General features: G+C 38.3%; 1 protein-coding gene across 1 annotated transcript in view; it reads right to left on the bottom strand.

The window, feature by feature from the left end:
- Positions 1-295: 295 nt before the first annotated feature.
- ITGA8 (integrin subunit alpha 8) overlaps positions 296-25,878 on the bottom strand; it is a 109,851-nt gene continuing 84,268 nt past the window's right edge. Inside the window, exons 27-30 of the mRNA XM_054273738.1 lie at positions 24,381-24,494; positions 11,489-11,590; positions 2,537-2,659; positions 296-1,313 (exon numbers count right to left, since the gene is read on the bottom strand). Of these exons, the coding sequence (XP_054129713.1) occupies positions 1,227-1,313; positions 2,537-2,659; positions 11,489-11,590; positions 24,381-24,494 (426 nt within the window). The 3' untranslated portion in view covers positions 296-1,226. The remainder of the gene's footprint in view (positions 1,314-2,536; positions 2,660-11,488; positions 11,591-24,380; positions 24,495-25,878) is intronic.

Below are 25,878 nucleotides of genomic sequence, written 5' to 3'. Positions count from 1 at the left end.
CTTTCTTTTTGTTCATGTTTGGCTGGCTGGCATCCTATTTTTCTGCATAAATACAAATCCTGTCACCCTTTCCTGCGAGACTTTAAAAATAATTTTATCAAGCCCTAAACTTTGCCAAAAGCATTACTTTTAAGATGCTGCCAGCTTGTAGATTGAAAAATGAAAAAGGCAAAGATTTCTTTAGGTAAAAAATTATGGCAGTAGGTGTTCTTTTTTAAGAGGGGATTTCAACAAAGTAACAGGGCAAAGATCAAGAAATTTTGCCCCAGCCCCAAACCCCCCCAAGCCTTTTCAAAATCACCAGTGTGGCTGTGATAATTTAAAGCAGTGTTTCAGAAATGTCTGTAACCTGTGTCAGTGTACAACTGCCAGCCATCAGCAAAGCAAGAACAGGGCAACTCATCCCTGCTCTATATTGTGCATGGATTTAGTTATCTGGGTGTGATACTGCCAGCTCTGGGCTGAAAGAGATACAACATGTACTTGCTTATCATATGTCTCATCTTGTAAAGTGTTCCATAAATTTTCTGCTTTGCAAAACACCTCGTAGCCAAGGAGGTTGTGTTCTGGGTGTACAATGCATTTACTCTTCTATTTACATGCAAAGTAAGTACATGATTTCTGTTATTTTTCCTTCTCTCAAAATCTATGTTGATGATTATATCAGATACTTATTACAAAAAGGTGGAAAAATAAATAATTGTGCCCCATCTATAAAGGTATTTATAGATTACCTTTGTGTTTCAGAAGTACTTTCACAGTACTGATATATTGCCTGTCTCCCTGAGCCATAATTTCATAGAAGTTCTTAGGGAGGTTTCAAAGATACTCTGCATGATACAGTAGCATTCAGAAGGTTTGTCCTGCTTCATCTTCTAGCCAATCCAGCAATGAAGGCATTCTCTCCTTGAGAGATCTGGGCTTGTTCTGGAAGCATCTCAGCATGCCACACGTGCTCAGAAGCATCTGCTGAAACATAGACTGACTGGAATATGGGATAAACATTCTGTTCAGTGGAAAATATGTTTGTAAGGCACTGATAAGTTACTTTCTTTGGCAAGGATGGCCATCATGTGGCATGTTCTCAGAACATTGCATAGATCAGATTGACACCATGTCACTTGCAGGTACAAAGGAAGACTGGTTGGAAGGAATCTTTCATTTAATCCTCGTCATGTTTCTAGTCTCTCAGGCAGGATTCTGACTTGAACTGTCACTCTCTTCCTTTATGCATCAGTAGTCTTGTTATTTGTCAGCTGCTGCCTGTCAGCCATGTCATCTTGAGGAGGTCTAGCTCTGTCAAAGAAGCCACACTGCAGAATAAATCAACAGAAACAAAGATGTCATGGTAAGACAACCACAGGAAGGCTTAGCTGCAGTTTGATTGTTCAACCTGAAATGCTGGGCACAATGTATAGCAGGCTGAGAGACTGTGAAGACATTTTATTTCTATCCAAATCATTCCCTATGAAAGTTTTAGATGCAAGGCATTGAGTTCCAAAGCACAGCTCTAAAAATCCAAATTCTATGAAAGATGTCTTTGCAGGAGATGTAAAGTTGGCCTGAATGCTGGTATGGACTCTCAGTTCAGCAATGTGCTAATTCAGAAAAGAGGTTTAGACTGACAAGCAGTAATCAAAAGAGAAGTGTAATATGTGTTGGGAAATGTCCACAGGACAGTGTTGTGACCTGGTCTAAAGATCACTAAAGGTGAGATTCTTCCCACCTTACTTAAACAGTCTAACATTCATTCTTTTAGTTGAAAGGTTGAAAGTTCAAAAGTGGTTAAAGGAAAGTACCACCAAAAGGTAATTTCTCTCCTCCTTGCATGTTTAGACATAACTTTTTGCTGCTGCTACCTGGCCAGGTGAAGTTGGGAAGTTAGCATAGGCTGTACACCTAACCATAACCTTTAGGCAGCTGAAGACAGGTGAACCATATCCTAATGAAAGGAATTATTTCAATCTCATTTTTAATGTGAACTGAGAGGATGGACAAAAGCTACACTGGCTCCTTGTAATATAGCAGTTTCCAGTAATTTGTCTTAAAACTCGTGAAAGGAGTGTAACAACCAGTACAAAAATAGAAAATTTTAAACAAACAAAATATATGATATATTAATATAAAAGGAAATCTTCTAAAAATTAATTCTCAGAAGTGCGAGTGTTGTTCCATGCTGACAAAAACTGGAAATTCCTGAATTATTCAGAGAAAACAAAGTTAGAGCAGCTTCTTTTTGAACCTAAACATCCTGAAATAGAGGATCAGAGGTCTTGGGAAACAGAGCCAAACTCTGTATGCCCATTTGTAACCAGGTTTCCATAATAAAGGAGGACTTTGAAAACAAGTTCCCTGCATAAAGGTCAATGACACTAGCATGTCAGAAATGCCAAAACAAAAAAGACACGTGTACTGTTGCTTTTGCTCTGAGCTGTTAAAGATCACAAAATTCTAACCTCTCTTTTGATCTGTTAGAATCTTTCAGTATTTTTGGTGGTTTTTTTAAGGCAACAGTAACAGGAATAACGGAACATACCTTCCATAAAGCTAGGGTCAGCAGAGCTAGTACTAGTAGTCCAAGAAGAATGGCTAGTATTATAACCCATAAAGGGATCTCAAAGGACACATTTGGGGTGGACCAAATGACAGATGTTCTGATCTGCAATGAAAGGAATACATTTAATGAACAAAAATGAAGCAAGTAAAGCAAGTTCAACAGTAGATGCTAAACAGAGGTTAGGAGCATTGATTTCAAGAGCATTTTGCAGATTAGAAATACACATTAACTGAAATTTTCCCATGTTGACTTGATTTATTGTAATTTCTTTTCCACTTGTTCATGATAATTACTAGAAATGGAATTCACACATACATAAAAGTCTTTTCATACCAAACAAAGAAATAGTTTTCCCATAATACAGAGTGGCAAAAAAATTCCCTCTGTGCAGATGCTTCACAAATATTCCAGGAGCAAAGTTCTGTGCACATGCTGGTACAGTTTAGGCCAGTACACTGAAATGCACTGAATTACTCACAAACAATGGTTGACTTTAGCCCAAACTCTTAATTCAAACCACAGTAGATACCAGCAACATTTTTCTTATTTTAATTTTTGCTGACATGGCAGTATACATTTTTTCCTATGATTTGCATTTCAGCTAAGCAGTCCAAAAATGAAACTCAAGCAGAGTGTATTGTCCTTGTGATAAAGCCTAACACACACTCTGATGCTATCTTCTTGAAAAGAAGCCAAGCACACAGACCATTACCTAAATGGGAAGCAAGCATGAAACGTGCTCTCTCATTGTCTGAGGCTCTACAGAGCAGCAGAGGGTAACATCAGTTATCAAAGGTTTTAATTGACTTGGCAAACTTCTCTCTGTAGAACTTCATGTGGACAAAGAGTAGTAATAACCCTTTTGTATTTCTCCTTCTGGGGACACCCACACTCTCCTCCATACTCTCCTTTCCATACCTTGTACAAAATACATTTTATGCTCTCAGGCTCTGTTTGGAAGACTCCTCAGTCTCACTAAATATTTGCTCAGTTCCTGCTACTCCCAAGCGGGAAGCAATGAGTCTGGGTTTTCCTTAGCTCTTTCAACACAATATTATCCCTTCAGTCTTAGTTTATTTTCTCAAACTTTTTTCTGTGTTGTTAGCCTAGGAAGTGATTTCTCTCTGGGGTTTTCTCTTAGACCTCTCTTGTCTACTCCTAGTCTCCCTTAGGACAAGTATGTGACAGATGGAAGTTATTTGCTTTATGACATGATGAAATCAGTTTGCAAAGAAACTGAAGACACAAACTCTTAAATGAAATTCCTCTTCTGTACTCAAGATACCTCTAGGAAATCTACTCTTTTTAATAAGTTTCTTGGCTATGGTCCAGTCCCTAAGCTGCACTCATTGTAAATTTTCTTTCTATGTTTTTTTCTTCCTCTGTTACCTTAGTGATTGATGCACTAGAAATTTAACAAAATACTAATTTCTAATTTGTTCATTGAAGGAACATCAGCCTAACTTTTAAGAATGGGCACAACTCTGTTCAGCTCAAAACTGTTTCCATTCCTGTGCCTCTCATTTCTCTCCTTGAAGATGGCAAATTTAATCATTTAATCCTTTCTGCAACATCCAGTCCTTTCTTCTCTCACTTTTTCTTGTTATCAGCAGTCTTTGATCGACTTTTCCTTCTGAAAGCACCAGATCTGTCTTTCAGCTACTGTCAGGCATAACAGGAAGACACTTTTGAATAGTCATTTTCACTTACTTCATCTCTGCAGCCAACTGCTCCCTACTGTGTCACAGCACTTACAGAGGTGGCAGTCTGGTGAGCTCTACTGATGCAAGTATTTTTATTGTATCCCTCAAATGTAGGGACAAACTATCTATGTAGGAAACCACTTGCTTTCTACCAAAGCTTACACTGAGGGTTACACAGAAAATTCCAGGACAGTGCCCAGTCCTGGTGTTTGCACTTTAACATTGGCTCTGAAGATGAAGTACTTGCAGTGCTGGCCGTACCATCATTGATCTAACAAACACAGATAATATGCATCTTTGGAGCAGCTCTAAATGGTCATAAGTCTAGAATATTTGAAAAAAGATAACATCTAAAAAGAATAAATATGAGAGCAAATTAAAAGAAGAAAGAATTACTTTAAGGAAAACAGCATCAATAAAACAACCAATGAAATGTCACCCTTAGGTGCCAACAGATATCCTGATAGTCTCGTCCAGTGATCAACCACGCCTTTGCAGGAATACTATTCCTTTGCCAGCCCTCCTCTTTGAGTTGCTTCTTAACCACTGCAAAATTTCATAGGCTCTCTTTATCATTAGATTTAGCTAGAGCAGAGCTCATTTAGTAAGGATAAAATGTTCTTGAATGGCTCTGCTTGTGTCTCAGAGTGACATTAAAATGCAAGGGCAGAGAAAATGAGAGAAGGGTCATTCTGAACTGTCTGTGGAGATTCTTCCCAAGAAAAGCCAGTTAAGGAAAAAGATGAATTCAAGTAAAAGGTTAATTGACCAGGGAATACAGAAAGGATGCAGTTATAAGGGGCTGCTTGAAGCCTGTAGAAAACAATGGGCTCAGCTGTCCAAGGAAGAAGCATCTCCATTCTGCAGCTAGAAAATCATGAACACTGCCCTGAAGCAAGCCTGATCACATACAGCACAAGAGTTGGGAAGTGCTGATGAAAATTCATGGGCCCCAAGACAGCAAAAATAGACTGATTCAAATAACCCCAACTCATTCACAATGTGCACTTCCTCTGTTGGCAAACTCTGAGGTACTGCACACATGAAGTTACAAATTTTAATTATTGTTTGGAAAGGACCTGACACTGTCAACATACAGATTGCATATCTTAATTATCTAAAATTTGAGCTTCACTACAGTTTCTATTCGTAACACTAATAACACTATCACTTGCTTGAGCATGTTGCTGTGAATCTGGAGCACTAATGTCAAAGACTACTTACCAAAACCATCTTAAAAATATTTGTAAAACAGCAGAAAAAAAAAAAAAAGGCAAGCAGTGCTTTCTGTTGTCTCAAGTTTAATGAAATTAGTGACTCCATTTTACAGCAAGACCAAACCACAGGGAAGACCCATTTACATGCAAAGACTTTATTTTGCCATTTCTGCTAATGATAGCTTCAGCCAAATTCCTAGGTAGCATAATGTGACTGAGATAAATACAAGAGGAAATGGGAGCCAACCCTGCTGCTTCAGAGTGGATTGTTGAACATCAGTAAAACAGCACAAAAAGATTCTGACAAGCTGCTGGCTAGGTATGGACGGCTTGATAGATGGACAGTCATCCAGGGTCTGGCCAGGAAAGGGTTAAGTTTTGGGAGTAGCCTGGAGGAGGCATGACCAGGACCTGGAGGCTACTCTATAACAGCTCACATTATTACCTGAGGCAGGGAAAGGGAAGTTTCTCCCAACTGAGTAAGTCTGGCAGAGGGAGCTGATATTAGGGAGCTTCCCTGTCCATCTTTCCTTTCTGGTACCCTCTGCCATTAGTATTGTTGCTGTTACTGTTAATTTTCTTATCTCATTGCTGTTTCCTGTAAATTGTTCTTATCTCAACTCGTGATCTTCACATTTTGTACCTTCAGTTCTTATTTCCATCCTGTTGCAGGTTGAGAGGGATGGGAAAGCAGGGAAGCAAGCAAGCAGTGCATGGTTTAGAGTCACAGTGGGAGAACTAAACCGGGGAGTACCACTCTTAAAGCATGACAACAGTCTACTGAAATTTTACATCCTGAATATGGAAATTACCTGAGTGGGAAAATTCTTCTTGGAGTAGGAAGGAATTTTGGTTTACAGATTTCTTCAGATAGTATTTGACTGAACCACATCTGGTTCCTTGGGCACCAAATCCAGTTTAACCCGATCTAAGGTAACTACTTTAGCACCACAGGTGCTGAGACAGGGGTGAAGTAAGCTGCTGTGTGGTGTTAGGTCTGAATAGCTCATAGGGCAGCATATGATTGCACAGGAGCAGAGCAACAACTTGACTCTTAATGTGCGCCAATTCACTGTTCAAAATTAGGTAGGATCAATCCAGACTCCAAAGCATGTTTGAGATCCTCCTGAAATCAGTGGAAACAGATTATTTTATTAAAGATGGTGGACTTCATTACATTTTGGATAAAGCTGACAGTAGTGTATGCAACTACAAGTACACGTGTTGCCTTTTCATGTCTTCTTTTATGTGCCACTTCTACATAGTTCCTGTGTTCGTGTGCTGTGTTTTCTTTCCTCTTAGGCTATAACAGTAACACAAGCTAGCTCTTATTCTGATATCTACAGAGCACCTATCAGCATGGATCCAGAGCAGGACATGTGGATGTTCCTGAGGATGCTAAACAATTTTGAGTGGTGTAGCAGCACTCAGCCTTGTTTGTGCTGCCTGTGTTCAGAATCATTTCTCCCTTCCTCCTTCTGTCATTCTGCCTTTACAGACCATCAAGTGCAACTTGTGGTTTAATTTCAGTAGTTCAGCTGGAGCTTGACAAATGTTGAAACAGAAACAAGAAACTGTAATCTTATAAAAGAGCAGGGCATCATGTTCATAGTCTTTAGATTATCAGCAATGAGCAAAACAGCAGAAATTAGGTCTATCTTGTATCAAGCAGACTGCTGCAAAGCTGGGACATTTCTCTTCTCTGAGTGTAGCCAATGCTAATGAAATATTTGCCTGCTAAAATCTTTAAACCATCCTGTCGAACCCACACCCTTTTCCCATGATTTTTCTTTGTCTTAGGTTTTAAAAAGGGATGGTTGTGCTAAGTACTTGAAATTTATTTCCTGAGCAGGGTATTATATGTAGGCATCAGTCTCACTCCTGTCTGTGTGCATTACCAGTAGGATATAATGCCCTGGGCTGCCCCCTTTATACTCTACACAAAGCCTTGCAAGGCTACAAATGCAATTCTTGTGAATAGTTTGACACTGCACGTCCTGAACACCCACAGAGTTGAGGCAGAACCTGGAGGGGAAGACACAAACAAAACATTCCTTCAGTTTTGTCTGCCCTTGTTTCACCATTTTTACAGAGGACTGTCGCTTCTTCACCCCATGCTGTCCACCAACAGTTTTACGTGTGATTTTGATTTAAAACAAGTTTGTGTTTTCAGCTTGGATTTCTGTTCTTCTCCATGTGGTAGGTTTAGTACTGTAGGATCAGAGCCAGGGAATGTTTCCATCTAAGGTGGCCAAAATGAAGTGGATTTTTTACACAAGTGTTGCATGTTGACACTGTACTTTGGATGTGTGTTAGCTTTCCTCTCTGTTCAGGATAATTCTTTATGCTGAACACTGAAAACAATGCTTGCTTCTCTGTCAACTGGGTGAAGAGCACATCTCACAGACTTGAGAGGAGCCATCTGACTTCTGACACTGCTGAACATCTCACAACTTTGTTATCCAAAGGGTGCCAGAGAATGCCATCTGCCTCAGGCACTGAGATGAGGGTGAAGTCAACCCAAGAGTTATGGAGAGAGCCTTTGTTTGCTGTTGGAAATAACATCCACACTGGTCTTAGCACAGATGATGTCAGACAGTCTTAACTTCATAACCCCTCTTGCAGTTCCATGAAAGTCATTTGTTGCTTATGAAAGTGTTTTTCTGGGGAGGCTTTTAAAAATGTGCCTTTTAAAAAATGTGCCATAGTTAAGCTCACTGTAAGTATATAAAATAATTATTAGGGCTTTTGCCACTGTATTTCATTCAATTTGGAATTGCTTCTGATTTTGGTGTTAGTATGTCTTCAAAATAGTCTTTGATTCCTCTGGTGCAAAGCAGAGAGAAGCATATGAAGTAATCTGCTGCTTCACTGGTACTTCCTTATGTATAGATGGGAGTTAGGTTTGACTGGTGCAAACTTCCAGCACCTGTGGTCAAAATTCAGTGCATGCCAGTGGGATTCTCACAAAGTTATTTTTTTTCTCCCTGGTTCTTTAAAAGACACATTTCAAAAAATAAAAATAACTTCTCCACAATTTATTCTGCTACTTTAAACAGCAAGTAAATTAATTATTATTCTAGTGCTACTGCTTTTGCTGCCCATGATGACCTTCCTTTAGTCTTCAGAAATTTTCTTCACAGAGGCTGAGAATTCTTTTGTCCTCCTACATGTCCCCATCCAACCATTACAGCATGATGTTCTTATATGTTCTCAAAAAATGCTCAATATAGAATGTAAAAGCTCCCTCAAGCTTGAAGTCACATTGCAAATGTTTATGCAAATATATTTCATAAGGAATATAAGCTTGTTTAAAGTGCTATCAACATGTAATAACTAAAAAAAGTTATAGGCCTTAGTCTGAAACCAATGGTGCTCACTGGAGGACACTGGTCAAGCAGTTTAGACTAAAGGCATCCACAGTGAAAGTCCTATCAAATGTTTAAGAAAAGTAAACCATATTTTATTAAACTCCCAAACTGGCTCAAGAATCATACATTTTAAAAAAGCAAATTTCTGCTTATTCTAACTTTGTACTTTTTGCAATAGAATGTACTTTCATGTTGCACATGAAATTCACCAAGTAAGACAGTATTATTTACCACAATAATACTTGTAGCAAAAAAAATGAAAATGAAATCGCTATTAACAAGGAAATTCAACCAGTTGTATAATATATGGGTGCAACTCTAAGACTATCAAAATTAATGGAAATACTATATATACTATATATACTATAGATGTCAGTGGATTCTGGTTTAAGCTCCATGCTAATTTTCTGTTTGATGCATTTTCATTCTAATGTTTTACTATAAAAGATCCAGATTTTCTTACATTTACCTAATGTTTCACACACCTTTGTATCATGATCCTGTCTTCAAGATTTATGTGTCCAAGACCTATATTCCATGATGATAAAGTCCTTAGAACTACAAATAGGACTCTGTGGCTCTGTAGGTTATTGATGGGTATGGGATTACTCATGCCATTAAAACTTAAAGTAAATATCAGCCTGCCTAATTGGAATCCAGCCCTATATGAATTACACGAAGGACATATGCTCTATTCTTTAAAATGTATTATCTTCTTTACATAAACTTGAAAGTGCTAGCTGATTATTAGGTATATACTTTTGAAAATTGATTTTAGAAATATTTAAATATTTCTTCCACTACCACCGTTTCATTGTCTGAAGGAAAAGCATAAACCTTTAAATAAATCTTTGGAAGCTTTTAAAACACAAGTAGTGATCTTTTTCAGAAGGAGCAAAAATATTAAGCTTTACCCAACTTCAAGGAAATATTTCTTCTTGCAAGTGGAACATCAAAGAACTGGTGCATATAACACATCAAGCTGTAGAGCTGGCAAGTATACACTGCCATGTCCAGATATGAAAGGACATAAAAGCGTTATCATTTTTCAACATTTTACAGTTGCCATTACAGGCATTTTGCTGTAAATCATCTGCTGCAAATAACAAGCTTTATACTGGCTGGAGTAAGAGAATGAAATGCTTATCTGATCATTTGGTAGATCATCTGACACTTGCTGAGAACAGCAGGCTATCACCTGGGGTAAAGCACTCCAGCCCAGATGAAGGCCCCACTATCAACAGAACTCTGCACATGTGTTTCTGGTATGGAACACATGCTACAAGAAAATAAAAAGAGCCCGAGTATATCTGTCAGCTTGGTGCCTTTGAACCTTTCTGGATGAATACTGCATTAAGCACCAATCCTCTCTAGTGAAATCAGGGTTCTACTGATGATGGAGGTTAGAGTCACTGCACATAGAACCAAGATTTCACCTTCTGTCTTCCCAGAGCAAGTATCAGTGAACCACTCAATCCGTGCATGAACAAAACAAAACTTTAGAACCTGTATCCTCTAAAATATACTCAAAGTAAGCTCTAAAGTGTATTATTCTGTTGGTTTTCTATGTAAGACAGCATTTTGTCCCTTCTACTGCATCTCAACCGACTGGTATGATGTATTTCCACGATAATTCAACTTGGCAAAGTTTGAACTGAGCTTACCTTTCGAAAGAAGGACTGTAACTGAGGAATATTTATAAAGATGAGAACATTAAGCCTTAAAATTTCAGATTACTCTTATACCAGAATCAATTTTTGCCTTCATATTTTACTTACCTTTATCATTGACAAAACAGACAAAATATCTGTATCAATGACAAAATAGAGTGAATTTTAACCATGTTAAACCATGTGACTTTTAACCATAAGGAACAAATTTCTTTAAAGTGCTCCCATAACTCAATCCTTTGGCACCAGAAAACAATTAAATCAAATTTATGTCTCCAAAATTAATTTTACATATAGTACTACAGAGCCATACAAATCTTGGTCTGCAAATAAGACAAGTGCTTTAGCATATATCATCCATCTATCTATCTATCTATCTATCTATCTATCTATCATCATCTATCATCTATCATCATTTCTGTAAGGATTACCAAGTAAATTTGTATGTTTGCACTTGATGTGCTGTGAGGTGGCAATCCTAGAAAGGCATACAGACCTTCCTGAAAATCAGGGTATCAAAGAAGCTTAAAACAGATAGAGAGAAGTTGCTGTAGACAATACACAAGCTTGTGTGAGAGAACTGCTGACTGAACTTCTCTAAGCCTGACAGAAACTTGATTTGGATTTTGCATAAAAATTTCCTCCAGATTTTTTTACCCCAAACAAAGTAACAAGATACTTGCTTTCACAGTTCTGTTTTCTTTTGGGTGCAAAATCCATCTGAATTGCAATAAAGCAGTCTGCACATGAGTTCAGGAAGAAATTATTTTAAAATGTAATAAGAATCATGTATCATCAACTTCCACAGAAAGCAATGAAGTTATTTCCTTTAGGTATTATTTCAGGAATTTACACTAGAAACACAGGAAAGACCAATCTCAATATTTTCATCTATAAGAACTTTCACAGCTGTGATCAGAGTGACCAAATACATGTGCTTTACACAAAGATGTAATTTTCAGTTACTTACTGCTATGCTTCCCTCAGGGAGCTTTGCTGGTTGCACTTTATATGGCATGCTCTTAACTTCAAAGGAAACATTGGAAGAAAGACTGTAGAGATAATTTTTTCTCTGAAATGATACAAAAAAAGAAATTATTAAACTCCATGTTTCTATTTAAAAGCATTATGAAAGATTAGCAGACAAAAAAACTCCAGAGCGCTGATTTCATGAGTCAAAGATGGTTTCTTTTGGTGAAGAATGCAGGAATTGAGACCTGTGTGTGCCCATGAGATAAATACAGCATAAAGCTGCAATACAAAGGCCACATGTTCAAAATGGGGAAGAAGGGTTAGATATGCAGAAAGATACATACTTATGAGTTGTTTCTCATATTTCTCTCTGAAATTGGTGAGTTAAAAGCATGGGTGAAGTTTATGGGGTGTCTGTGTTTTAAACCCTCATCTGCTGAACAAGCTCAACAACCGGCATGGGTATATTGAGAACATTCACAGGCCTATGTTGACACCAGGCTGGTAGAGCTTCCTGATAACATCAAAGAAATGGCTGTGCCTTCCCACCAAACAATAGAAGCAACAACCATCTCTGAGCTTCATTTACACAGAATCACAGAATAGTTTGTGTTGGAAGGGCCCTCTGGAGATCAGCTAGTCCAGCTCCTCTGCCAAGGCAGTCACCTAGACCAAGCTACACTTAGAATGGGATTGATTTCCTATTGCAGTGCAAAAATCCTACTCACCTTGCTTGTCTACTAAGTTGTATCAATGTGAGAGGAATGTACAGCAGCCATTGTTTAACTGGCCACCTAGTAAAATATTTATATAGCTGTCATTAAGCATTTCAACAAACTCAAAGATGTGAAGACAAAATGTGCAATTGATTTTCTGGGTGACACCACATGGCAACTCATCTTGTATATCCCTTCCCATGCAAATCTGGGGTAGTGATATGTATCTTTGAAAGTGCTTCAATATTCTCTGAGAAGCATTAGATTATTAAGTGCTAATGTGGTTAATGGAATTCAGAGGGCTAGGAGTTATGACTGTTATATCTTTTTTCTATATTATTATTATCATCCTCCTATTATTGCTTCCTGTCTTAATCCTTTATGAAATATGATGACCAGATTTCATCACAATATTTGGCTGATGATTTACAGAAAGACAGAGCCTTGTAAGTAAAGCAGTCTTTCCTTTTGTCACCAGCTTTTTCAGTCCAGCATATTTGGAACACCGTTGTCACTTCCTGAATCTCCTTCTGCAAAACCTTCTCATCATTCTATTTCTCACACATTTAGGAGTTCTTTCCATTGAAAAGATTTGGTTCCTGTGTGATTGTTCAACATCTTTTCCTCAGTTTTTCCCTGTAGTTTCCTGTTGCATCAAAAACGTAAACCCTCTCAAAGAACTGCTTTTCCTATTTCAGCTGTTTTGTTGAGCCAAGATTGAGGTAAAAAGACCCCTCGATAACTCTGGCTATGATTTCTTTCCTTTGCTGATGGAGAAAGGTTTATTTGTGAAAATGACCTGAAATAAACATAATATAAGCCTGGCAGCCAACGTGGATGCATTTGAATGACCATGGCCCAAATCAAAGTTTTCACAGAACTGCTGTGGTTGGAGAGCATATTTGGAATTTGTTTCCTCCAAGCACAGGCACAGTAGAATCAACTAGAGCAGTATGCTATGACCATGTCCAGTTAGGGTTTGAATATCTCCAAGAAAGGAAACTCCACAATCTCAAGAAGCAACGTATTCCAGTTTTTTACTACCCTCCAAGTAAAAAAGGGGGTTTGTTAATGTTTAAATGGAGTTTCCTGTATTTCAAGTTGTGCTTCCTCCCTCTCCCTGTTCCTTGATATTGAGAAGTGTGTTCTTTACCCCCACCAATCATGTGTTTACAACTACTGATGAGATCCCTCCTGAGCTTTCTCTTCTCTAGACTGAACACTCCCATCTCTCTCAGCCTCTTCTGGTATATTGAATGCTCCAAGCCATTAATCATCATTGTGGCTTTTAGCTGGACTTGTTCCAGTATATCCACTATCCAATCGTCTCAGGGAGCCCAGGACTGAACTCCAGGTCTGTTTTATCAGTGCTGAGTACAGAGGGAGAATCAATTCCCTTGGCCTGCTGGCAACGCTCTTCCTAATGCAGCCCAGGAGGTTGTTGACTTTCTTTCCTGCAAGGGCCCACACAGTGGCTCATGGTCAACTCTGCATCCCACAGGACTCCAAGATCCTTTGCCAGAGCACTGCCTTCCAGCTGGTTGGTTGCATCAGTACATAGGAATATTCTTCTTGTGGTACAGAACTTTGCATTTCCCTTTGTCACCCTTTATGAAATTCCTGCCAGCTCACTTCTCCAGCCTGTTGAGGTTCCTCTGAAGGGCAGTACAAACAACTGGTGTATCAACCACTCCTTCCACTTCACTACCATCTGCAAATTACCAGGCTATCAAGTTGGTAAGCATGATATCCCTTTTGTAAATCCATCCTGACAGGTTCCAGTCATCTTCCTGTCCTTGAGATGTTTGCAAAGGGCTTCCACGTTTTTTTCTCCATCACCTTCTCTTCTCAAGGATTGAAATAATGCTGACTGACCTATTCTTCCCTGAATCCTCTTTGAAGACAGGTGTTACCATTTGCTTTCTTGCAGTTTTTAAAAACCATGAACTTTCAAAGATAATTGAGAAACGTCTGACATTCTCATTGCCCCTCCCTCAGGACTTCTATGTGTATTCCATCAGGTTTTTTTGACTTTTGTACATCTGATTTTTTTAAATGTTCCCCTATCCTTATATCCCTCTCCTGAAGATAAATGTTGATAGCTGCAAGTTTCCTCTCTGGTTCCAAAGACCTTGGTTTACTGTATGCACATTTTCTCCATAAAGACAAAAGTGATGGAGGGAGGCCTTGGGTAAGTCAGCCTTTTCTATGTCCCATTCAGCAGAAGACCCATATTTTCCTTAGTCTTCTTTTGGCTGCTGATATACTTATAGAAGTCTCTTTAATACCTTTAAATCCCTTGCTAGGCTTAGGTGGGCTTCTGATTTCCCATCTCTGTCCCTGCATTCTCAGACACTCCCTACATTCCTTATCCAACCCCTGCACAGGGTCAACTGACTCTGCTTCCACCTCATTTATGTTTCACAGAATCATAAAGATTGGAAAAGACCTCCAAGATGATTGAGTCCAACCCTTAACCTATCATCATCTTTGTATGTCTGAGTTGTACCAAGATGGCAAAACCACTTGTCAAGATGGACAGTTCTTGAGCTTAAAGGATGATGATCCTGGAGAATCAGTAGTTCTACTGGACTTCTTCTTCTTTCAGGATAATCTCCCATGGACTTCTTCCAAACAGATCCCTGTAAAGGGTGTTCTCCTGAGCTCCAGGGCTGTAGTCCTGGTATTTGCCTTGTCCATTCAGTCTCCTTTTAAAAAAGTAATTTTCTCTCCGAATATGTGAGGGTGATAAAAAGCCAGCACATTTATTGCCTTCTGGAACTAATTTGGCTATGCCATAATTTTGTTCTTTTAAAATATTGAGAGCAGCTGAATGGTTATTATCAGAAAATTCAACCTCTCCTTGGGGCCTATACTAGGAAAGAGCAATACTAAAAAATCTGTCTCAAACAACTACACAGCCATAGTCAAATCAGCTGCTAAACACAGATAGCATCAAATGAAAGGGAACTATCAGTATCTATCTATTTCTATCAATTGTGTTTGAAATGAAAAATTTGGCTTGCTAAATAAGTAGTTTTATACACATTCATGGTGCTGATCATCTATGAGGTGATATTCAGAAAAATAACTTCTCCTTATCACATTAATTATTTTCCATTTCCAGACTCAAGACATTCTTGGTATTTTATTCTTCAGCACTAGATTCCTCCTCCCACAAAATCTCAGCATGTTTCTGTGATTGTGCATTCAGAAAAAAAAGCCTGAAAAAAGCCTTATACTTTCAATCCTAAGCAATTATTATCAAGTAGGATTCTGGATATGATTATATGATTTATAAACATAATCTGTAATGGAGAGAGCAGAATATGTTATATTATCGAAGAAGTAGACATCAGACATTGAGCTGGATTGGCTAAGGTACAGTAAAGGCATTAACTCTGTTGAAACCTCCTATAAAGGAAACAGCAGTAATGGAAATATAAAGCCTTTCACCTACTATACATGGCTTATTTCATTTTCAGCTTGTATCAGCAACAAGAACATCAGAGGAGGGTACTTCCTGTGGATTAATGCTTGGCTTGGGTTAATAAGCCTGGGTTGTGACCACAGCTATCAGCTCGTCTCAACCCTTGATTAGCTCCTGGAAGTGCTGGAAAACAGGAATGGAGACTATAAAAGACTGGAGAGTTATTTTCCTGCATTTACAGAATGATGTGTTTGTGGCAAAGGATTTGAAAACAATGACTGTGGTCAACATTGGCTGTAAACAGGATTTTTACTTGTCCTAACACCTTTGAGATACAAGCAGCTGTCTTTCCTAAGCTTTTTCTATAATTCTCAAGCCAATTGCAAGAAACAGCATTTCTTTACCGTATAATTTTTAAATAGCGTATGTTTAAATATCCAGTATTTACTGGAAAATGCAGGACTTGTGGTTTGAAAGTCAAGCTGAGGATTTAGTCATGGCTCAGAGGAAGGAGAAGAAAGAATCTGGTATTTGTGTCTGTGCTTAATGATCAACAGTAGAGAACCCAGCCTTAACTACACTGGTCTTTTGTGGTTCCCCTTGTGTTAGAACAAGCAGAAACTGATCTTGTGCTCGTTGCTGAAACAGTAGTTTGCAATATTCTGGGAAGCAGGCAAAACATGGCCATCCCCTGTGTTGCCTGGGTAGCAGATCCTGATGATGTACTTATTAAAGCTTCTCTCTCTACATGCTTTTGTTTCACAAATAGATTTTTGAATTGAAGCCTTTGTTTTCTTTAAAAGTTGCAAGACAAAAAAAAAAAACAAACTAGAAATAAAGGAAAGTGTTCCCAATAAATACTGAGTTCAGTGTTTTCCTACATACAATTGAGACCAAAAGAATGTGAGAAGTGATTTGAAAATCTTTCAAATCTACAATTTGAAAGACAGTTCACCAGGCTCCAGTGGGATGCTGCTGCTTTCTGCAGAAAGCTCAAGCACAGACCTACAGACGCCCCCAAAGCACCTCTAAGGCATGTGGGCATCCTGGTCAGTGAGCACACTGAAATGCAGGGACAATTCTGGATCCCAGGGAGCTAGACTGAGGGTAGGAGGAACAAAATCTTTAGCAGCCTAAAGGCTGGCAGATCATTGCTGTTCTGCAGGTTTGAAGAGTTGAGCTACTGGAGAGAGTCCCCAGAATGACTCTGCTCCATTGCCTCTATGAAGAATTGTTCAGGCTCTGGGAAATCCTTTTTTCCTTTTTTTTTTTTTTTTTTTTCTGCTTAGATGTAGCCCAGTGAAGTCTCCCTAGCTGAAATGCACATGGTTCCCCTATGGCAAGCTGCACACTGTGGTGGTATTTTTATCCCAAGAACTTACAACTTTTGCACATGGAGTTCAGTGCTGTTACAACAATTTTGGCACTCCTTGATTAACATTTGTTTCCCTTTGTATCTGCTGGAGCCTGGCACACTTTAAAGACAGGAGGATAAGCAATACCTTTTAAATACATGCTTTGGGAATTCATTAGCTTGCTTTCTTTGACCAATACCTCCCAAAACCTGAAGTGCTGCCAATAGAGAGTAGAGCTCATACAACTACTTCTTCTTAATAATTTGTTTAAAAATGTGCATGTGACTCTGTACACATGGTAAATTGTATTTGTGCCATTTGTGGCAAGAGGATATCTCCACCCAAACATAGCTGTGACCAAAGAATATACTCTGAAAACTCAACACATCCTTCTCTTTATCATTATATTCTTACACTTCACATGTTGTATTTTTTACATCCATTTTGACAGCCTATTTTAGGTTATAATGGAGGCAGCTGTTTTGTTGTGATTCCAAAATATTTCTATATAAAGATTATAATGGTTATCAATCTAAGATGTTTATTTCTTCATATACCTAACATTACCTATACTGTAGCACATCTAGGAAGAGTCTCATGTTCTGCTTTTGCTAACACTGAAAATATTTTAAGTAAAAATTAATTAAAACAAAACTAGCCCATACCCAAAAGACCTCCAAGTAGTTCAGCCCCATGCAAAGGTCTCTTTTTTTTCTAGCCTTCATTCCATATAAACAATCAAATAGAGTATAATATAATATTTTTGGCCACAACCAAAGTTTTTGGTTTTACTTATTTTGTTTTTCAAATAGCAATAGTGTTTTGATGCAACTGAAAATTTTGTTGATGACTTCCTCCTTTTGTTATTATATGTGCCTTGAAGGGCAGCACATAAAATTTCTGGCTTTTAATTCTCAGTCTGGATTAAAATAATCTACTTAAACTTCCATATATAGCTTATATATGGAAACAAATGAGGGCACAAGATCTCTCTCTCACTAATTTTTCTGTTTCACCACTTCCACACACAGGGAATTCAGGTTAACTGCAGAATTATTCTTTGAAAATACTAAGCAATCTTCCCTGGACTGAGATGTTTTCCACTGGATATAGAAAGAGGTTCTGGGCTGGAGGATGCTAAGGATAGAAATTATTGTTTCTTGGGGTCATATTCCACTTACAGATCGAATAATTGCTCCCATAGTAAAGATGAGAGGAAGAAAAGTGAACAAATAAAGGACCTTGTACAAGAGGATCTCTCACCTGTCTCACATCACCTCCACCAGTTCTGTTCTGAGCTCCAAGCCTCTGCCAGCACACATGTCCTGCAGCCTGTGTGGCCCCACTGCACAACTATCTGCATTCTTCCTCTAATGGCCTTTGTGCAGCTGAACTGAATCCTTACCACAAAAGCATTACCTGGCCTAGAGAACTTCTACCACACTAAAGAGGCTCTGAGTTCACCAGTAATAAAATATGGAGATTCTCAACAAAATCTCTCATTAGAACGTGCACTCCAACAGTGGTGACAGCTCTGGGTTCCAGGCAATGAAGGCAAAGGTGGATGCCAGGACTAGGAGAACTTGTAGTTGATGGTACAAAGGTGTTACTTCATGGTCTTCCTCATTTTCTACACCCTTCCAGACCTCTCAATTTCTTTTTATATCCTTGGTGCAGCTTCATCAGAAGGGAATACCATCATTTTATAAAGCAGGGATGTGAGGCCTCTCAAGCGGAGTGTGAATTGAATTTGCATCTTCCAGTCCTGAATTCCCTAATCATTGGACTGCCAGCTCTTGCTTCTGGCAATTAATATGGAATAAACCAAGTCCTCTTCAAGTCTTTCATCTAATTTTATAGGTGTCTTCTAAGTAATTTTTGGATTTTGTGTTCAAAAAGGGTGAACATATTCCTCCTAAATCCTGATTTGGGTGCCTATCCTCCTGATAAGAAACAGCCCTCATGCACCAACCTGATGGTTAATGCAGGTCACTTTGTCTGAGGTATCTCCTTTTCTCCATGTGTTGAACATAGAGCTTAGGTATTTGGTTTCAGGTTTTGGATACCAGTCAGGCAGTTAAGAGTGTTGCAGCACACATCACCATTAATACATGCCAAGCATATATTTCCATTTTTATGCATGTAAAAAGAAAAAGGATCAGTGCGCATTTGGAAACATTGAAATAATGAGTATTTAACAGAGAAGCCAAAATATGGCTTTGAGTACCAAGAGAGCACCAAAATGCAGTGGTGCTTCTCTTGCTATTCAACTTTTTCTGATTAAAACTAGATTTTCCTCCCTTCTAACTATTAAAGTTCATGAGATCAGGAGTGCCAAATTCACATATCTAGAACTGCCAAAAAGTCAAGAGAGAAACAATACAATTATATTCAGTAATATTAAAAGAAAATACTATAAACTTCAAACTTCTTGGGAACCTTACACATCCTCTGTGGTTTTGTAGATTACTGCCTCCCCTACCTCTCCCAGAAGGAGATTTGTATCATTATGAGAAATTTTAAGTACAGGATGAAACAGTAGCTAAGAATGCACTGGGTTCCATATCCCACAATGCTGTAAGTTCCAAAGAGCTCGGAGCCTCAAGGTTGTTACAAATCAGACAGATTATACAGCTTCATCACTTAGAAATGCATTTTCAAAACAGATATTTCACTAGCCAGCTCTCAGTCTTATACTAAAAAGTACCCATCCATACAAAGAATACTGGACCAGATCCCCTGGGGTCTCCCTCAGATGACTCAGAAATATGAATAGGCAAATGGGGACATAATGGAGCCCCATCAGAACACAACATAACATAACCATGTAAGGTTGTTTCTGTTTTGAACAAATCAGGCTATTATTTGCCTGATCAGCAAGTCTGAATCCAAAAGTCAGCTTTACTAGAGAGCTCATATTTGCAGCCAGACTTTGAAGTTACTCCAAAAACGTATGTGATTCTTCTTGGCCTTTGCACAATGTCTGTCTCTATCTTTGCTGGCTGGTTGGGAAATTTGTGCTGCTTTATTTATTCAAATGTGTCTAATCACTGCACGTCATTTAGCTGTTATTTGTTATGGGAGTTTGGGTTTTAAGGTTACAGGTTACAACTGTCAGGAGACAAAAGGGTCAGCTGTTGTCAGTTTAAGTGGAAGAGGAAGGAGTCACTCAATACATGACAGGTCTTTTGTGGCAACAACATACACATGTTTGCCCATATAACTTCGATTAAAAACATTAATTATTTCACCCTAGCATAAATTAATCACTTCCAATAAAATCCTTCTCTGGTTTGCATTAGCATATCTATAAGAAGAAAAAACATCCTGACACTGTGTTCTCGGCTTTAATGAGCACAAAAAAATTCTTCTGCAAATGATCATATCTTCATTTAAATTATAACACAGTTGAGTAATGTTGCATGTCACCATTATTCTGATTTCTTTGGCATATGAAAACTTTTACATTAACTTTTACATGAACTGCAATGCTTCTCTAGAGACTTTTACCCTAAGTTTCTTTACAAAAGCATGATAGTGGGGTTCAGTCTGGCCCTTGAACAGTCCTTCCTGAGTCACAATAATCTCATCCTGAGTCACAATAACCTCATCCTGATTATTTTAACTGCATTTTAATCCTCAGTTTGAATCTGCAGATTTCAGCCTAGTTAACAACAGTTGCAGACTTACTAAGAGCAGATTGTGCCCTTTTTAGGAAACTAATTATGTTCTACAGTCTTTTATGGTGATGGTTGTGTAACTGTTAATTTTAAAAGGGGCTGTGAAAAAGGGAACTGTTTTGAGATGAGTGGAAGGAAGACAACCAGACCCTAGGACACTATTTACTGTCTCCAAGTTTGCATGTGAAATAAAGATCATGTTATTCTGGCATATAATTAGACATAAATGGGGGGATGCAACAGTTCTCTGGGAATTACCTTTTTCTACTTAGGAAAAAAATTCTGTTGCTTTGAGTGGAGTTTTTCTGATTCTTAACAACAATTGCAAATTACTATTGAAAGGACACAGAAATGTTTACAGGGAAAAGGTAAAATTACAGCCCATAAAAAGTCTTGTTTGATAGCAAGGGTATGTAAGGCCAGTGGAGAAATCTGGTAGGAGTGTTTCCCACAAGGTCTTTCCTATGAATCTACAGGATGGCTCACCCTTGTCCCTGCCCACAAGATGGTGTAACATTCCATCTCTGCCTGGAGCTCCCTGAGTAAAGGGAGGTGCAGGCAGAGCAAGCAGGATTTATTAAAGAGCAAGGAGGATCTAAAGGGACTGCAGCACTGGCATTGCCTGGTGTGTTTGCACCCAGGTCCCAAGGCCCAGCTTTGACCCTTCTCCCCATCCAGATCAGACAGAGAGAGGTTTCAAATCAGCTGGATAATGCATCCTCTGAAGATACCTCTCTGTCTTGTCACTGTCTACAGAGTTAGCAACCAGCTTTTGCATCTAACTTTAGATTACTAAAATTTCATAAAATGAGTTCCACTGCTCTTGCATTAAATATGCCACTGAATTTCATGCAGTTACACTTGTTCTGAACCTAAGTCAGTCCAAGTAAAGTTAAACCCCAGAAAAAGATTGTTTTTACTAAGAGTTATCCAAAAAAAGGAGATTTTGTGTCCTCTGTGGCTAGTTTATTTCAATTGTTACCCATCTCCTGTCACACCCAAAAACTCAGAGAAACTGTTTCTCATTAATTTTGTTTAACTTTAATCTCTTACAGATATTTCTTGATATATACTAAACTAGACTTAGGAAAATCCTAATGAGGCTAATTTCCACTGAAATAGCTGCAAATAGCCTAGAAACTTCATCTAAAGATCTGAGCACAGGATTTTTTCACAAGACCTACTTTTTGGCCCTTTCAGAGTTAATTGTATTTCACCAGCAGAATGATGAGGAGAAAGACTTGACTGGATCTGGAATACATCAGGCTCAGTTCCCAGTAAGGAAGGTAGCTAAGGGAGCTTTATCTTTTGCTTGGTGAAGAAAATGATGAAGATCCTCTGTGTTATTGCTTGCCCACTGCAGTGCTCAATATTGTCATATATTGTTCCAGTCAAGGATAATATCTGCCTCTCTCTGTGTGTTAGGAACAGACAACAGAGAATCAGTGCAGTGAAGTTCTTACCTGAACTTAAGAGGGACTAGCCTGTGTGAGCTTGTCCAGCAGCCTCTTAATGAAATTGGAAAAAAATAGAATCAAATGCCCATTCTATTTCCCAATATATATGTTTCTTCTATAGCTGCAGGGATGGTTACAGACTGGTACTTTCTGCCCTTTGCAAAAGCTTGCACCAAATGATGTCCATCCCAATTCCCAGATTTGAAAGGACAGAGACATCCAAGCTGTCATGTTTTTGGGCTTAAATTTGAACTAGACCTTGCCTTTTTTTTCACTGGCAGATGACTCACTCAGCAAACCTAAATGAGGTACATCCAGTCTAGAGTATCTAGACATAGCTAACATTTTTAAAATATGCTTCCTCTTAAAAACATTTTATTTGTGTAAATGGAACTGAAGAAAGGATATGAAAGTTTCTTGGGATTGATTGTTCATAGAAAGAAAATGCTGACAAATCAGGAATTCGTTCACTTAGTCTCTGAAAGGATGAGAGACTTTGTTACTGGGCGAGACAGAAATCTTTTCTTCAAGCAAGGCCAGACAGTGAGGACAGAACTTAAGTGCTCTTCAGTCACAGTGGTCCTACCACTGCTTTTGGAGAAGAAAGACAGTCTGTGACCTGGCCTCCTGACAAATAGGTAGAAAAACCTTTCAAGTCATCCTTTGAAGTAACCACTGCCATAGTCCTGTACACCAAGAGAGACCAATGACCTCCCAAAAGTTTGCACCCATTATGGATTTGGTTAGCTACTGAGCTGGCATTCAACTTTCTGGAAATATTATCCCATCTGCTCTCATTTCTCCAGGAAAGCAAGTGAGGATGAATTTCTTTGGTCTACTTTCATATTTGAGGGAAGGGAGAAATTAACTTCAAAGGCATGAGGAGCCTAATTTAAAGCTGTAAACTGAAGATCCTCAATTCTTCTCTTGCTAGGGTAAGAGGTACCCTGCATATAAAGAATTCCTCTCCCACAGCTGTAGGGAACACAGGAAAGGTTCTTACATTCCAGACAGAAAGACTGGAAAATCCTGAATTCCTTGAGAAACAAGCCAATAATAAATCAGCTTGATCAAGACAGGAGGTGCAGGTATTTCTTAATAACAGCAAATGGAATTATAAATTTCTCAGTGTATTTTCCATTGTTAAAGGTATGACAATTGCATAGTAAATACAGACACAAGGCCGCTATGAGGTAACAGCTCACAGTAAAATCCCTCTACCTTACAAAATCATAGAATAATTTGGGTTGGAAAGAAACTTTAATTGAAGATGTCCAGGCTGCCATAAGCCTGGACATCTTCAATTAGTCCAAGCTGCTCAGTCCAATCTGACCGTGAATGTTTCCAGGCCTGAGACACCTGCCACCTCTCTGGGCAACCTGTTCCAGCATTTCACCACCCCAATTTTGAAACACTTCTTTCTTGCATCTAAATAGATACATTTGTAGTTGAAAACCATTACCCCTTGTTTTTTTTCAACATGCCCTGCTAAAAGATTTGTTCCCATCTTTCTCAGAAGACCCCTTGAGGTACTGGAAGGTGCTATAAGCTCTTCCTGCAGCCTTCCCTTCTCCAGGCTCAACAACCCCAGCTCTCTCAGCCTTTCCTCACAGGAGAACTGTTTTATTCTTCCAGTCATCTTGGTGGCCCTCCTCTGCCCTCACTCCAACAGGTCCCTTTATGCAATGTGAATATAAATCTGAGAGCAGAAGTTGGAATACAAGAATTTGCAAAGAGAAGTTTTATTTTTTTCCATCATCTACACTGCCCCTTTTAGTAGTAAGACAGATTATCACTACATGAGTGTCATGTATCATATGAGCTTGATGCATACTACTCTTCCCTAGATTAACAGAGAATGAATAACAACGAATGTTTAAGCTGGACATAGTGTACATGATGCACTCTTTGGCTCTAAGAAAAACCTTCCATTGGAAAAGAGGTTATAAATGCAGAACATTTGGGTCAGTCCAGGAAAGCAGAAACAAAACTAGGAGAGGTACTTAAAAATAATCTTGGAATCTTCAAGTAGGATTCAGGACATAAATTTGAGAAGGAGTGATAGCAAAAAAAAAAAAGTAAGCAGCATCCAAAAAACCTGGACAGGAACCAGCAAGATGTTATCTTCAAAGAAAATGGTAACAAGAAGTATTTACATTTGCCCCATTTAATTTATTAATTTTTATTTTAAAATATCTGCTCAAATAAATTATTATTTCATGTGTATAGAAAGAGATGTTTGTGTGTATTACCTCCAGGAATGTTTGTGCCCAGAGCCGGGACCTGATTTTTAGTGCAGCACTCTTTCCTCTTTCCAGCTGTCCCACAGTGCACGAAATTAGGACACACTTCACATTTGTACAGTTCTGAGCAAAAAATAAAGGGAAGTCATACTTATGTTTTGAAAACAAAATCATTTTCAAATGCTGTAAATAAGCAAAAACAAATAAACTTTTCCTTAAAGAGCTAAATAGTTTGAAATCAGTAATTTTATCTAATATATATGAGATACCCCATGAGTCATTGAGACAATTCTAAACCAAGGAGCAGATTCTTTTTGAATCACCAGTGAATACAAACACCTACCTACAGTAAAGAAAATAAAAGTAATAATTTTCAACAGTGTCTGCTTGGAAGAACTCTTAAAATGTCCAGGCACTTATCAATCCTTTGAAACACGTGCTTTTTTCTCACCTATCAATCATTTTATGATTTAATTTTTAGGTTTTTTTTCTGTTCTCTATGCATTAGGTGTTTATTTATATTGCTAAATCTTTCCCCTTTTCTAACTCTCCTGGTTTTCCCACTGATATTTACATCATAGCAGCCAGAACATTTGCTGAGATTCATTAGTTGCTTTACATGAAGCTTACTGTCCATGAACCGTTCCTGATGAGCAGTGATTCTGGCCCATACACAAGGCTGAAAGCAAAAGCCAAACATTGCAATTCAAAACTCTATACTCCTGAAGTCTGCCAAAAGAATGTCACACTAAAGGTTAAAAGCTGACTAGAAGCCACTGAAGGGAATGAGCAGAGTCTCATGGGGTAACCACAGGAATTACGTGGTTGTTTAGGGCATAAAAAGGAAAAATGATCCCATAAAAAATGATTAAATGTTTGTGGAAAAAATAAAAAATGTTGTATATACAAATGGGTTTTATCTGAAAAGTTTTGTTTGACTCAGGGGAAGGCTGAGGTTTTAATTGATTCCTATTTTTATAACAAAGCAGAGAATCCCTCCCATGACAGAAGGCCTTGTGACCTCAAAAGCAAAGCTAAGTTTTCAAAAGTAAGTTTATTCCCTAGTGAGAGTGAGAATGCACTACCGATACCCAATCTTCAGGAAATGAGATGATGATGCATGGAACAGATCTGAAAACACTCTTAAGGAATCTTGTATCTTTATAGACAGCTTTCCTCACAAATCTCTGTCTTATTGGAGGATAAGCAGAAGCTGTATGCTTAATTGCTGCTTTCTATATCTGACTGAAAATGAAACTGTAAACCCTGGAACTTACAACTATAAACTTTTTTAAAAAAAAATACTTTAAAGCATCTGTTTATTTGGCTTTAAACATCCTCCAAACAGATTTATTTATTTTGTGGGAAGGAGAAGACTTGTTTTCATTAATCATAGTGGTCAAAAACACACATTAGCAAAACAAATCATTACTATGCAAAAAAGTCTACTTTTGGCTGACATTTTAGGACCTGAACACATATTTCTGTTTTTCTGAGTAATGCATTT

Source organism: Melozone crissalis, unplaced genomic scaffold, assembly GCF_028551555.1.
Source record: "Melozone crissalis strain CALT ecotype California unplaced genomic scaffold, PUWL_Pcris_2 ptg000016l_1, whole genome shotgun sequence".
NCBI classification, from domain to species: Eukaryota; Metazoa; Chordata; class Aves; order Passeriformes; family Passerellidae; genus Melozone; species Melozone crissalis.
The sequence above is the reverse complement of the archived record's forward strand: the minus strand, read 5'-3'. Positions and strand labels throughout refer to the sequence as shown.